This window comes from Solea senegalensis, linkage group LG17 (genome assembly GCF_019176455.1).
Source record: "Solea senegalensis isolate Sse05_10M linkage group LG17, IFAPA_SoseM_1, whole genome shotgun sequence".
Classification (NCBI taxonomy): domain Eukaryota; kingdom Metazoa; phylum Chordata; class Actinopteri; order Pleuronectiformes; family Soleidae; genus Solea; species Solea senegalensis.
The window spans coordinates 13,370,776-13,383,312 of NC_058037.1; the positions used below are offsets into that span (position 1 = coordinate 13,370,776).

Here is a 12,537-nt window from a genome sequence, read left to right on the forward strand (position 1 = left end):
AAAAGTCATAGTATAGTATGTAGTCCAAAAATGGTCCAAAATGTCATACTTTGGTGTGTTGTCCAAAATGAGACAAAAAAGTCATACTATAATATGTCGTTCAAAAGGAGACAAAAAAGTCATACTTTAGTATGTCGTCCAAAAATAGTCAAAAAAGTCATAGTATAGTATGTCGTCCAAAAATGGACAAAAATGTCACAGTATAGTTTATCCTCAGCCAGAGGTGCAGCACCAGCCTTTCACCCTGCAGCTGCACCAGCTGACGTCCACCCTGAGGAGGATGAACACCAACAAAATAAGGTGTCAGATAAGGTGTCAGGTCGGACACTGAAGTCATGTGTGGATCAGCTAGCAGTAGTTTTTCTGGACATTTTCAACAAGTCCCTGTCTGCCTGAAGTCCTCCATCATTTTGCCTGTGCCCAAAAAATTACATTACAATACATGTCATTTAGCAGACGCTTTTATCCAAAGTGACTTACAATAAGTGCATTTAAACATTTGAATACAAATAAGAGCTAGAAGTAAGTAAGTGCTTCACGTAAGCCAAATTATGAAGTGCTAGTCATAAGTGCGATGTATACGTTTTTTTTTTGTGTTTTTTTTGTCGTCGTCGTCTTAGTTGAGGTAGAAAAAATTCACTGTCACCTGTCTCAATGACTTCCGTCCTGTCACCCTGACCCCAGTCATAATGAACTGCTTCGAGGCGATCCTCCTGAAGTACATCAAAGACGCAATCCCTGCGGGCCTGGACAGCCTGCAGTTCGCCTACAGGGAGAACCGCTCTACGGAGGATGCTGTCTCATTAGCACTTCACACGACCCTGACTCACCTGCAGCATCCAAACACCTACATCAGGATGCTGTTTGTGGACTGTAGTTCAGCGTTTAATACTGTTCCTTCCGGACATGTTGGCGCTGAAACTTCACAATCTGGGTTTGGCACCATCGCTCTGCTCGTGGATCAACGGCTTCCTCACCAACAGGCTCCAGGTGGTGAGGATACAGGGGTCCACTTCTGCACCGCTGATCCTCAACACCGGAACGCCGCAGGGTTGTGTGCTCAGCCCAGCCCTCTTCACTCTCTTCACACAGGACTGCTCTGCCATCTATCCCACAAACATGGTTGTAAAGTTTGCGGACGACACCACCGTGGTGGGTCTCATATCCAACAATGATGAGACCCACTACAGTGAAGAGGTCCAGCACATCACACAATGGTGTTTCAGGAACAACCTCATCCTGAACACCACCAAAACAAAGGAGGTCATAGTAGACTACAGGAGGTCCAGCAAGACTGAACACGCTCTACTCTGCATACACGGAGAGGCAGTGGAGCGTGTAGACAACACCAAGTTCCTGGGCATCCACATTTCCTCTGACCTCTCATGGACTGTGAACACTTCGCACCTGGTGAAGAAGGCCCAACAAAGGCTCTTCTTCCTCAGGAAGCTAAAGCGGACTGGACTCTCTCCTCAGCTGCTCACAAAGGTTTACAGAGCCACGATAGAGAGCATCCTGTGTCTCAGTGTGACGGTGTGGTATGGCAGCTGCATGTCACAAAACAGAAAGGACTTAGCCCGGGTGGTGAGAACTGCCCAGGGGATTGTGGGCCGCTGTCTACCAGATCTGGACTCGTTTACGCCGCACAATTCAGCAGGAGGGCCAGACGGATAGCAGACATCACCCATCCGGGCAACGCTCTTTTTGCACCACTTCCATCAGGAAAACGGTACAGGATCATTAGATCCTCCACCAAAAGACTCAGGGACAGCTTCCGCCCCAGAGCTGTGAAATCAAATTTTGACATAAATGTCATACTTTACTATGTCCTCCAAAATGTGACAAAAGAGTTCAGATTTATTTTTTTCCAGTCTCGTCATACTCCACCTCAGGTTGCAGGTGCTGACCTTGTCAGTGAACTTCTTTGTATATACAGTGCGTCACTATTTGTCTTATATGACAAGAAGAAGCTGCTGCACACAGGATAAAGGCTGTTGTTGGCTGGTAACATCTCGTCCTGTTCGTTTTGTGTGTAAACGTGCCGACACACATTTTTATGAAGACGTCAGTGTGTGTGGTTGCCGGCAGCAATCAGTTTACAGCGTTCATGAAGTTTCGCGAACTGTTAATAAAGCAGAGTTTAAGTTTGCTTAGCAACAAGGATGTGATTTGTTTTCTTTTATAGGGTTATTTATTCAGGGACTTGACGCCACCTTAATTCTGTCAAGTTGCCCTTTCCTTAATTTTTTCCTTATCACATTCCTGATGATCAAACAACGCTGTTGTTACTTAGTAAACTGAGTTATTTTGGGTGGTGACATCAATGCAGCTGTAAAAACATACATACCATGACCACTAAAAAAAAAGGAACAAGACGCCCTCCATTTGTTTTTGTATTAGTGGATTTCATTCAAAAAAGTTTTTTTTTCTTAACCAGATTGTTTCTTTCAAAACTATTGAATCAGATTCAGATGCAATTCACGATTATTTTTGTCCATAAAATGTTAATCATTGTTTCCCAAGCCTAAAAATGATAATGCTTTCTTTGCTATATGGAGCAAAGAAACCAGAAAATATTCACATTCATTTAATCAAAAATAATTGCACAAATGACATCAGCTGACACAGACGCGTTGAGATCAAAACTTCCAGAGCTTTATTGATGCCATGTGTGAGCTGAACAGAAACAGATCTTAGCAGTAAAAACCCCTTGAACTGGAAGAGAAACAGCACATGAAAAGCCACCAGTGACCGGTACAGAGACCGCTGTAATCAATCAAACCCAGTGTCTAGTCAGAGATGAAGCGTCATGGACACTGAACACACTGGACTCTTTAAGCAAGACACAGGTGAAGGCCACTGCTTGTAAACAGCTTTGTTAATTTAAAGATATTTATTCAATTTGGTGTATTTTAAAATAGAAACAATGACATATTTTTTTTTCCTGTAAATTAACTTTCTGTGAGTCCATCATGTCTGGATGAGAGGACCGCACTGGACCGCTCCTCCGAGACAAAACCCCTGCTGCTAATGAACAAACCTGGATGTTTACAGTTAATGTTTGCCGTGTGAAAGTTGACATCTGCTGGACTGAGTGACTGTGGCCAAGTCTTATCCACATTTTCTCCCCCCACCAGCCTCTTGGTCCCAGGATCGGCTCTAATCCTCTGCTTTGGCCTCCATCTCCTCGGCGTCATCGTCTCCGTCCACCTCGGCGTTCTCGCGTTCTAACCGCTCGAGCTGGCGAGCGAGCTCTGTCTCGTCTGTGTCTGTCACCACTTTAGGCTGAAGGGGAGACCAAGAGCAGATCAATTGTTTGCACATGCACGTAAAAAGAAAAGATAATAATAATAATAATAATAATAATAATACTACATCATAGATAATTCAGACTGAATGGATATATGATGGAACTGAATGTGTGGGACATTTGTCTCACTCTGACTGTTTTGTTTCTCGAGTTAGTAACGGAAGCTAAAAGCTTGAAATTACTTTTTTGACAATGTAAAGAAGGTGTAAGGCCTGATATGTTCACTTTTGTTTTTAAGTTTAAAGCTTATTTGTTCTTGTAAAGCTTAATTATTCTTGTTTCTCTGAATTCTCTTGTTTTAATTATGTGTTTTTTTTTTCAAATGCTGTTTAAAATGTGTGGAAAAAGATTATTTCCTTAATTCAGTAGTCAACACAGATTAAAAATCCTATGCAGCCCCAGACGAAATTGCAATGTTCTTTTTGTCTTTGTATATTTTGTGCATTAAATATATACTAAGATAAATATCAATCAAAAAGGCCATTATTTTAAAGGTTAAAATATAGTACTAAATTTAAACTTTAATTTGCTTACACTTTATTTACATTGTGAGTAGACGTCAACGTGTAAAACTATTTCAGCCAATACAAACTTTAACTTAGAAATTGTAAAAAAAAAAGCTGATGACACTTTACCTCCATCTGGATGTTAAAGACACCTCTCTTCTCCTCGATCTTCTCCTTGATAGCAGCCATGGCCTGGTTGAGGACAGACAGACCCTCTGTGCGCTCCAGAGTTGTCGTCGTCATCACGTAGCGAGGGGGAGCGATCAGATTAATCTGTTGCAGACAAAAAGACAAACATCAGTCATGTTCGTTCTGCATTTCTAAAGCCCAGGGAAACACCAAACGTGGCAGGAAAGTGAAAATCAGTCACGATCAAGAGAAAGGTTGTGTCACCTTGATGGGCATGGCCTCTGTGGAGCAGCCGAGTCCGGCCCTCAGAGCCTCCTTCACAGCATCAATGCCCTCGTAGCCGTAACACGCCACTTCAATGTCTGTGGGGAAAAAAGAATAAAAACATCAGTCCGATAAAGTCATTTTAGACGGTGTTAACAACACATTTGTGCTGTAGCCAATTCTCCAGCTGTGTAACAAATATTCTTCGCCCATAAAGAGGAAATAAACAGACCACAACATGACTCAGCTAAAACGCTACAGTCTGTGCATACTAAATATTTATGTTATATACAGGACTTTTGGATTACAGTTTTACATTTTGAACAATATGTGATATACAGATGTGCAGAACAATGTGTGATATAAAGGACTTTTGGATTACAGTTTTACATTTTGAACAATATCGCACCGATTCCAAATATCACATCGTTAGACGTAGCGGTTAATTTGGACTTGCATCGTAAGCTTCTACATCAAAACATGACAAACATGCTGATTTGTCTGCTCACGCAGTAGAAACAAGGCTCAGTAAAGCAAGACTTTTGCCAAAGGTAGACAATAAAAGGCTACAAACACCAAAGAATTTTAATTTTAAAGTGAGTATAACTTTGTACAAACTCTAAGTGGTGGTCTAGGTGGTATTCAACTTTCATCAATGAAACCCTCCTAAATGATACACACTGGACCTTTAAGCTACATTGAGACACATTTACCTGCTCTGATTTTGACGGCCTGGGGAGTAAGTCGTCTGTTGATGTTGTCAATCAGAACATTCCTTTCCTCTTCTGTTAAATCCAAACCATCCAAGATGGCAGGATCTCTGGAGGATGAAAGATATTCATATTTAATCATAATAATAATAATTCATGCTGTTCTACTGTATGATAATAATAATAATATTGAATTAAATAATAATTAGAGTGATCATATCTCTCACATCTTAATCTAATATCACTATACCAGTATGTGAAGTATAAGTGAGGAAGAGGAGGACGATAAGAGAGCAAATTATCTGATTTAGCTACGGACTTTTCAAAGGAGGCAATAAATCTGCCTCCTTTGAAAAGTCAGTAGTTAACTTTGCTCGGTCTATTTACACCACTGTATTTTAACGTTGGTGATAATGGCGTTTGCTTCAAGAGCTCAATATTTTCTCAGTTGGTTCTTGGTATAAAAGTTGGAAAACCACTGACTCAAGGCATTGTAATTATTTCTGCTAATTTAAGATTACTTAGAATGTTTGGCTTTGAGCCACAGTCAAACACACACTGCTTGAAATAATCCCTTACGTTACAGCCTGTTTGAAAACATCATAAGCTCCGTATCCTGGCCGCTTGTATTTCTCGTCAAAGACCCAGGCGGTGCGCTGGTACAAGCTCTCTAACTGCTCGTCCTTACTGTACTCCAGCACTTCTGCCACATGCCGCAAGATGCTGTACACCTGCAGACACCAAAACAGCTTGGTTTCAAACGCATGAATAATAAAATAAAGGAAAAACTTCTGTTACTTTTAAGAATTTAGAAATGTTACACCCATAAACACAAAAACGGGCTGATATTTTTGACTTACAGTTTTAGATTTAGTGAATTTATCTTCACATTTGATGGCCTCCTCTGGTGAAACTCTTCTTTTTGATAAATCAATGTATCCTGAAGAGAACAAAACACAGGGATTTCATTAGAGTTTATACAATTTAAACAGTTCACTGAGCAACCAAAAAAATGGATGTGTTTATTTAATAAAAGCTCTCATCATTTACATAACAATTTCACAACCAAATTGATTCTCCGCTTTCCCTTCATTACAAAACAGATACTGGCCGATTTGCAGTTTAATCTCATCTCCTCTCTCTTGAGAAACAACATAACATTAACATTAGCTTGTTTTCTGGAAACTTCTAATAAGTGTCAATTAATGAGGCTGCAACTAACAAATATTTTCATAATTGATTCAACTATCGATTATTTTCTCGTTTAATTGAGTACTTGTCAGAATAACTTTCTGTGAGTCATAAACTGTCAGAAAATGCTGTTCAGTGTTTGTCAAACCTGGAAATGATGATGTTCTTAAATGTCTTGTTTTGTCCACAAACCAAAATAATTCAGTTTTAATGATTTCTTTGTTATATGGAGCAAAGAAACCGGAAAATATTCACATTTAAGAAGCTGAAAAATCAGACCGCTTGTTTTAATTGTCGGAAAAAAACCTCAAACCAATGAATCGGTTACCATAATAATTGCTGATTAATTTAGTAATTGATTACTAACCGATGAATTGAAAATTTAATTGAAGATTTACTAAGATCATTACTAAGTATAATTCTAAATCTCCAATGGAAAATATGGTTTCTCATAATATTACAGTACATCCTAAAAATAACTATTATACCCTATACACAGCTACTGAAAGATACCATTTCTTTTTACAGCTCACAATATGTTGTGATTTACAACTACTCAGGTTAAAGTTACGTTTACTGTGATTGATACACTGACTATTAAAGTAGCCACTTCTGCACTGGCAGCTGCTCTCTGCTGGTCTTTGCTGGTTTATGCCGACACTCACCCTTCTCTTTGTCTACTCGGATGACGACCACGCATTCGTTGCGACCTATGCGGATGAGCTTGTTGATGGAGCGGATACGTCGACGTGACAGCTCGCTCAGGAGGATCATGCCCTCGATGTTATTGTACTCCAGGAGGCTGACGTAGGCACCCATCTCAGCGATGGACCTCACGTTCACCATCACGACATCCTCCACCTCTGGGAACCGGTGCTGGTAAAATCGACAGCTGAGCCCCGGCATCGCTGCAGGAACACAAATGGGCAAAGACATCAGTTTAAGTATTAAAAGATGACCATCTTCGGTCTGTGATGTTAATTTACTAAAAGTTTGAGAAAATAACTGTCCAACCACTGCCATGAAATGCCTCAAACTTGGCAGGTGACTTATAAAGGGCACTAGTGTGTGGATTGCAGAAGAAATGTGACAGATATATCACTAAACAAGCCGCACCACATGCCTACAAACACATGGTCGTATAAACACAGCAAGGATACACAAGGCAATGTGCTATGCACAGTTGCAACCTGAGATGTGGCTACTGCACAAATTATAAGAATTGTAGGATGCAATGTTTTTGGTTGGTGGTTTCAGTTTGTACATATGACACAAACATTCTCTTTTCTTCTATATTGCCATAACATTACAGCTCACTTATGAGACTAATGTAAAATAGAGACACATTTTCTTACAAAATGACATAATTTAACATTTACACCAAAGCTATAACCTGTGATAATGACAATGGATAAAATCAACTGATCCGGAGGCAAATGCTGAGGCAGCACAACAAACAATGGTACAAACGGTACACTGCTGGGATACGACAGCATCTATACAGATTTTATTTATTTATATTTATTATAAGACTGAAAACAAATGATTTTAACATTTTAACTGTCAATAATTTCTTCATAAATTAGAGTACATTGTCATAGAACTGTAATAACTGACAAGCTACAGTCTTCCGTTCATCCAATGTCACCCACAACAGACTGTTTTAAATCTATGAAAATGTTAATTTTGTGTTAGGGGTTATTTGACAACTTTTTCTCTCTTTACAGGGCCAAACCTAATTACTTATCACATTAAGGCAGAGAATCATCAGACTTAGGGAGGTAATTATCACATTTAGTCAACTCTTAAGGTAAGATAAGGGATATTAGAATACACCCCTCATGTGTTATCAACCCATTCATTCAGCTTTAGGTTTTTCAGGCCAATGCGATCGAAACGGTTTGTTTATTTAAACAACAAACGGTGGCTACAATAACGGCAAAGAGTTGAGGCAAGTGTAAATTAAGTGACCACAAAGGAAGTGCTTTAACTCCGCATATTTGACTGTGAATGGGATGATGACGATGATGCAATGTAGAAAACCGAGAAGCACCTCAATGTTAAAAGTTAAAACAGACGTGAACCAGCAGCGAAACCAAGTCTACGATAATGGATACACAGAGCACGCTGACAAAACGCGTATAACAAAACAATAACTGCTTCAGTTACGAAGCAAAACAGTTATTTTAGTATCCGTTAGCTTCCCGGCTAACAGGCTCAGTTTCCAGTTCGCATGCGGCACATGCACCGATGCCGATGCTAACAGCTAGCTCTCTAGCCAGCTGGCACCCGCGTCTGCCCCCACGTTTAGAAAATCCCAAATGTATTAATGACAACTCACCTATGTCATATGTTTACAGAACGATAGACTGTAATTATCTGTTGTGGCAGTGTTGAAATGGCCGGTTGTGTTTCCTTTCACGTGTTTTTTGTTTTTTTTTAAATGAAGAACTCAGGCCCGCTAGCTCACAGTCATGGGTGTGCTTGTTTCTCGACCCGGAAGAACTCGCGCGAGGCTTTTCAACACGCGCATGCGCAAAACGACTTCGGGGGGAGTATGGTCACATGACGAGAGGTCAGCTGATCATCGCGGACGGAGACAGACGAGCAAGATCACGACCGTCAGATCGCTCGTTCGCTGTGTATGCGGCTAATCCTGCGCGGAAAAACAACAATTATTCCCCCCTGCTCATATATGAACACGTTAGCGCACTAGGACCAACGCTAACGTTCGCCGTGTTGATTTGAGGAAACCCGAAGTAAACAGAAGACACCAAACATCGACCGAAAGACGAGAAGATGTCGGGAAAAGACAGGATCGACATCTTCCCCTCCAGAATGTAAGCGGCTTGTTGAGGAGCTAGTTGCTAACCCACTGTAGCATAACATTTTCAGCGTGATTTCCTGCTCACACACTATTGTTATTATATATTATAAGTCAGTGCTGGACTATAACCACAGACTAGATCTCACGTTATACCAGAGGCAGGTTTAAAAGAGGAAGAGTGTGTCTGTTGTCATGTGATGTGTTTAACATAATCATCATCTGAGTGTGAGTGTTAGATGCTTTCAAAAACCTTCTGACCTCCACTCAGTAAAAAAAGTCTGTGTACTGTGACAGTGGAGCCTGTATATTCATTTACTACATTGATTTAATCAAACCAGAACGTGTAACGTCTCTATGACCCTTTTACAAAGCAACATGGTTTTTTAAACCTTGGTTTAAAATGTCAGTATGCTCCTATAATGGATATTTATATATTGATGTGCTGTAGAGAAGTAATATAATGTATTTTAACTGCTCATAGTATCTGGGGTTCCTTATCTCGATCTCACTGGGTCTTTTACCTGGTTAAGTAAAGGTTAAATAAAATTAAAATCAGTTGGTAGTTGGTGCCCTTTGCCAGGATGGTTAAAAAAAGCCAAAAGAGGATGTTGTGTTGTATCTTTGGTCAATGACCCATTGAGGTCATGTAGGTCAGAACTTCAGATCCACTGTGGTGTTTTACAGCACTTGAGTGTCAGTGCCTCTTCTTCTCCAGCTTCTTGGAGGTACTGATGAAGTCTTAATTTTATGGTGACATCCTTTTTTTCCCCATTGAAAATTGTGATTCTTGCACTGCTGCTTCTTGATGCTATTGCTGTCTTTTGTATGTGCTAGGTCCCAGTCAGTCATTTGAATACCAATAGATGTTTGCATTTGAACTGGTGTACCTAATGAAGTGGCCAGTGACGAAATATGTGTTGTAATGTACGATTCAGAAGTGTGAAACCCAGTGTTCATTGTCTGACGTTACAGGGCTCAAACCATCATGAAAGCTCGGCTGAAAGGGGCACAGACCGGCCGGAACCTGCTGAAGAAGAAATCCGACGCCCTCTCCATGCGCTTCCGTCAGATCCTCCGCAAAATTATTGAAGTAAGTTTCCTTGCATTGTGCCAATATAAATCCGTCACACAATTTATGAGTATTAAAAATAGTTAAATCACCCTCAATATTAACAATTTCCACGGAACAGAATATTATAGTCTTTATGAAGGTTGAATTTACTGCATAGCAGTACTTTACGTTATTGTTTCTGTCATGAGTTTCCTAAACCTAGATGTTGCCTTCTCACCTCTGTTCCTTCAGACTAAGACCAAGATGGGGGAGGTGATGCGAGAAGCAGCCTTTTCTTTGGCTGAAGCCAAATTTGCGGCTGGAGACTTCAGGTAAGGTGTTGTGATGTGGTCTTGTGATTATCTATTGTGCAGATGTATCTGTACATGACAGCCGTAACAATCTCTACAGCACAACTGTCATCCAGAACGTCAACAAAGCCCAAGTAAAGGTCCGAGCCAAGAAGGACAACGTGGCAGGTGAGTTTGAAAGCGGTCTTTTCTTTTTTTCTAGTGGGAACTTACATGAACATACAGAACACGGTCTGATGCACACGGTCATTATTACCTTTCAGGTGTTACCCTACCAGTTTTTGAGCACTACCAAGAAGGCGGGGACAGTAAGTCACAGTTGATTTGATTTTAAAACTTTGTCACAATTAAATAAATAACATTTGTGAAAGTAACAGAATGTTCTCACCCTCGTTGCGTCCGTCAGGTTATGAGCTGACTGGTTTGGCCAGAGGAGGAGAACAGCTGTCCAGGTTGAAGAGGAACTACGCCAGAGCTGTGGAGCTGCTGGTGGAGCTGGCCTCCTTACAGGTAGGGGGTGCTGTTACAATTATCATGTCTTTTTTTTTAACCAAGCTTTGTATAGAAATGGAGAGATGTGACAAACTGCATTGGTATTCTAACATATCTTATGGTTAGGGAAATATCTTACTTTTAATTTGAACATTTTACATAAAAATGCTGCAGTGACACTCACACACGTTTTTTGATATAGAACAGTTACCAAATGAAAATGACTGTACATTTCACTAAAATGAATACATTTTGACACATATTCTGTTTGCAGACCTCCTTTGTGACTCTGGATGAAGCCATAAAAATCACCAACAGACGTGTGAACGCCATTGAGCATGGTACAGTACATTATTTAACAAATCTCTGCCTTTTTTTAACTAACAGTGTAATATATTTTATGCTATGGTAGTTTACAACCTCTTTGTTCCACTTTTCAGTGATTATCCCAAGGATTGATCGCACCCTCACCTACATCATCACAGAACTGGATGAGAGAGAACGAGAGGAGTTCTACAGGTGAAAATACCCCAGATATAACCTTTTTAATTTGTAACTTTTCTCTAATTAGGCCGCACTGTACAACTATTGTGTGGTTTTAATATGCATTTGACCATTTTCTTGTTCCATTCCAGGCTGAAGAAGATCCAAGAGAAGAAGAAGCAGCTCAGAGAAAGGACAGAGCTGGAGATCGCGGCCCGTTTAGCTAAACTGGGTCCCATTGCCGAGCCTGCCAACATGCTGACAGAGGAGATGGATGAAGACCTGCTGTTTGAGTGACGTGCTTCTTCAGGCTGACAGTCGCCGACGTCACCATCATCCTATTTATTCTGTGCCTCTCTGGCCGAGTCTTTGTCTCCTCATGCAAGTAATGAAAGTGTTTTTCTTTATGTGAGTGTGTGTACACGTTGTTGATTGATTTGTTCTTCAGTGCTGGAGTGTGTGTGTGTGTGTGTTTCCATACGTGTCACTGTACAGATCCAGTGTTGTCGCACAATTGCCCACAAGGGAGTAAGTTAATTAAATAATTGAAATAATAAGTATGATTACACATGGTTTTGCGAGTGACATTCCATGTGATTGAACAGATTGTAGATACTTCAGTTTGCTCACGACACGTAGAGCCGTTGCATGCTGTAAAACTTGAGGTGGTTGTAGATTTCAAAGACACCCAAACCCACTACTGACCTAACATCACGGGGGTTGTTGTTTTCTCATTTAATGAGGGTGTTTAAAAAAAAAAACCCTAACTGTGACCCCCACTGTAAAATGTGTCAACCAGGCCTGAGACTTCATCCAAATTAAAGATGTTCTACATGTTCAACCAGAGCCTGGACTTCATTTTTTTTTAGCATTCATATGTAGAAGATGAAATGGATTCCCGGTAAGACATTTACTCTCTCTTCATCCTCCTCTTCCTCAAATATACTTCCCACACTGGTATAGTGAGATTAAATTAAGATGGAGCGAGAGATTTCTCCACAAAAATTAATCGGCTTCACTCCGATCACATACCCTGGTATATACAGTAGAACAGTATTTCTGATTTTTCTCCAAGTCCAACCGGAGGAAGCTCGCATACCACTGGTGGTACATGTTAATTTGAATAGCCACAAGGGGGTGACATTGTTGGTTCAAAAAACATGATTTAGCCCACTTCCCACTTGATTGTCAGAAACATAAACTAACATAGTTTAGAGGTAAATACACAATAAAGTAAAGCACATGAATACACAGCAGTGAGAT

At 40.4% G+C, this 12,537-nt stretch overlaps 2 protein-coding genes across 2 annotated transcripts; one reads left to right on the forward strand and one right to left on the reverse strand.

The window, feature by feature from the left end:
- Positions 1 to 2,633: 2,633 nt before the first annotated feature.
- Positions 2,634 to 8,632, reverse strand: eif2s1b (eukaryotic translation initiation factor 2, subunit 1 alpha b). The gene is made up of 8 exons (XM_044049030.1): positions 8,452 to 8,632; positions 6,776 to 7,018; positions 5,780 to 5,859; positions 5,499 to 5,650; positions 4,923 to 5,029; positions 4,210 to 4,307; positions 3,946 to 4,089; positions 2,634 to 3,285 (listed from the first exon to the last, which is right to left on the reverse strand). The coding sequence occupies exons 2-8, from the start codon at positions 7,014 to 7,016 to the stop codon at positions 3,160 to 3,162; spliced, it is 948 nt and encodes a 315-aa protein (XP_043904965.1). The 5' UTR covers positions 7,017 to 7,018; positions 8,452 to 8,632; the 3' UTR covers positions 2,634 to 3,159.
- A 46-nt stretch (positions 8,633 to 8,678) lies between these two features.
- atp6v1d (ATPase H+ transporting V1 subunit D) lies at positions 8,679 to 12,115 on the forward strand. The gene is made up of 9 exons (XM_044049031.1): positions 8,679 to 8,950; positions 9,910 to 10,027; positions 10,241 to 10,320; positions 10,400 to 10,467; positions 10,563 to 10,607; positions 10,706 to 10,809; positions 11,066 to 11,132; positions 11,232 to 11,310; positions 11,427 to 12,115. The coding sequence occupies exons 1-9, from the start codon at positions 8,910 to 8,912 to the stop codon at positions 11,569 to 11,571; spliced, it is 747 nt and encodes a 248-aa protein (XP_043904966.1). The 5' UTR covers positions 8,679 to 8,909; the 3' UTR covers positions 11,572 to 12,115.
- Positions 12,116 to 12,537: the final 422 nt, after the last annotated feature.

Coding starts and splice junctions, on each gene's coding strand:
- atp6v1d (XM_044049031.1), top strand. CDS start 8,910: ATGTCGGGAAAAGACAGGATCGACATCTTCCCCTCCAGAAT. Junction 10,468..10,562: donor CAAGAAGGACAACGTGGCAG/GTGAGTTTGAAA, acceptor ATTACCTTTCAG/GTGTTACCCTACCAGTTTTT. Junction 11,133..11,231: donor TGTGAACGCCATTGAGCATG/GTACAGTACATT, acceptor TCCACTTTTCAG/TGATTATCCCAAGGATTGAT.
- eif2s1b (XM_044049030.1), bottom strand. CDS start 7,016: ATGCCGGGGCTCAGCTGTCGATTTTACCAGCACCGGTTCCCAGAGGTG. Junction 5,651..5,779: donor AATTCACTAAATCTAAAACT/GTAAGTCAAAAA, acceptor TGGTGTCTGCAG/GTGTACAGCATCTTGCGGCA. Junction 4,308..4,922: donor GGCCGTCAAAATCAGAGCAG/GTAAATGTGTCT, acceptor TTTTCCCCACAG/ACATTGAAGTGGCGTGTTAC.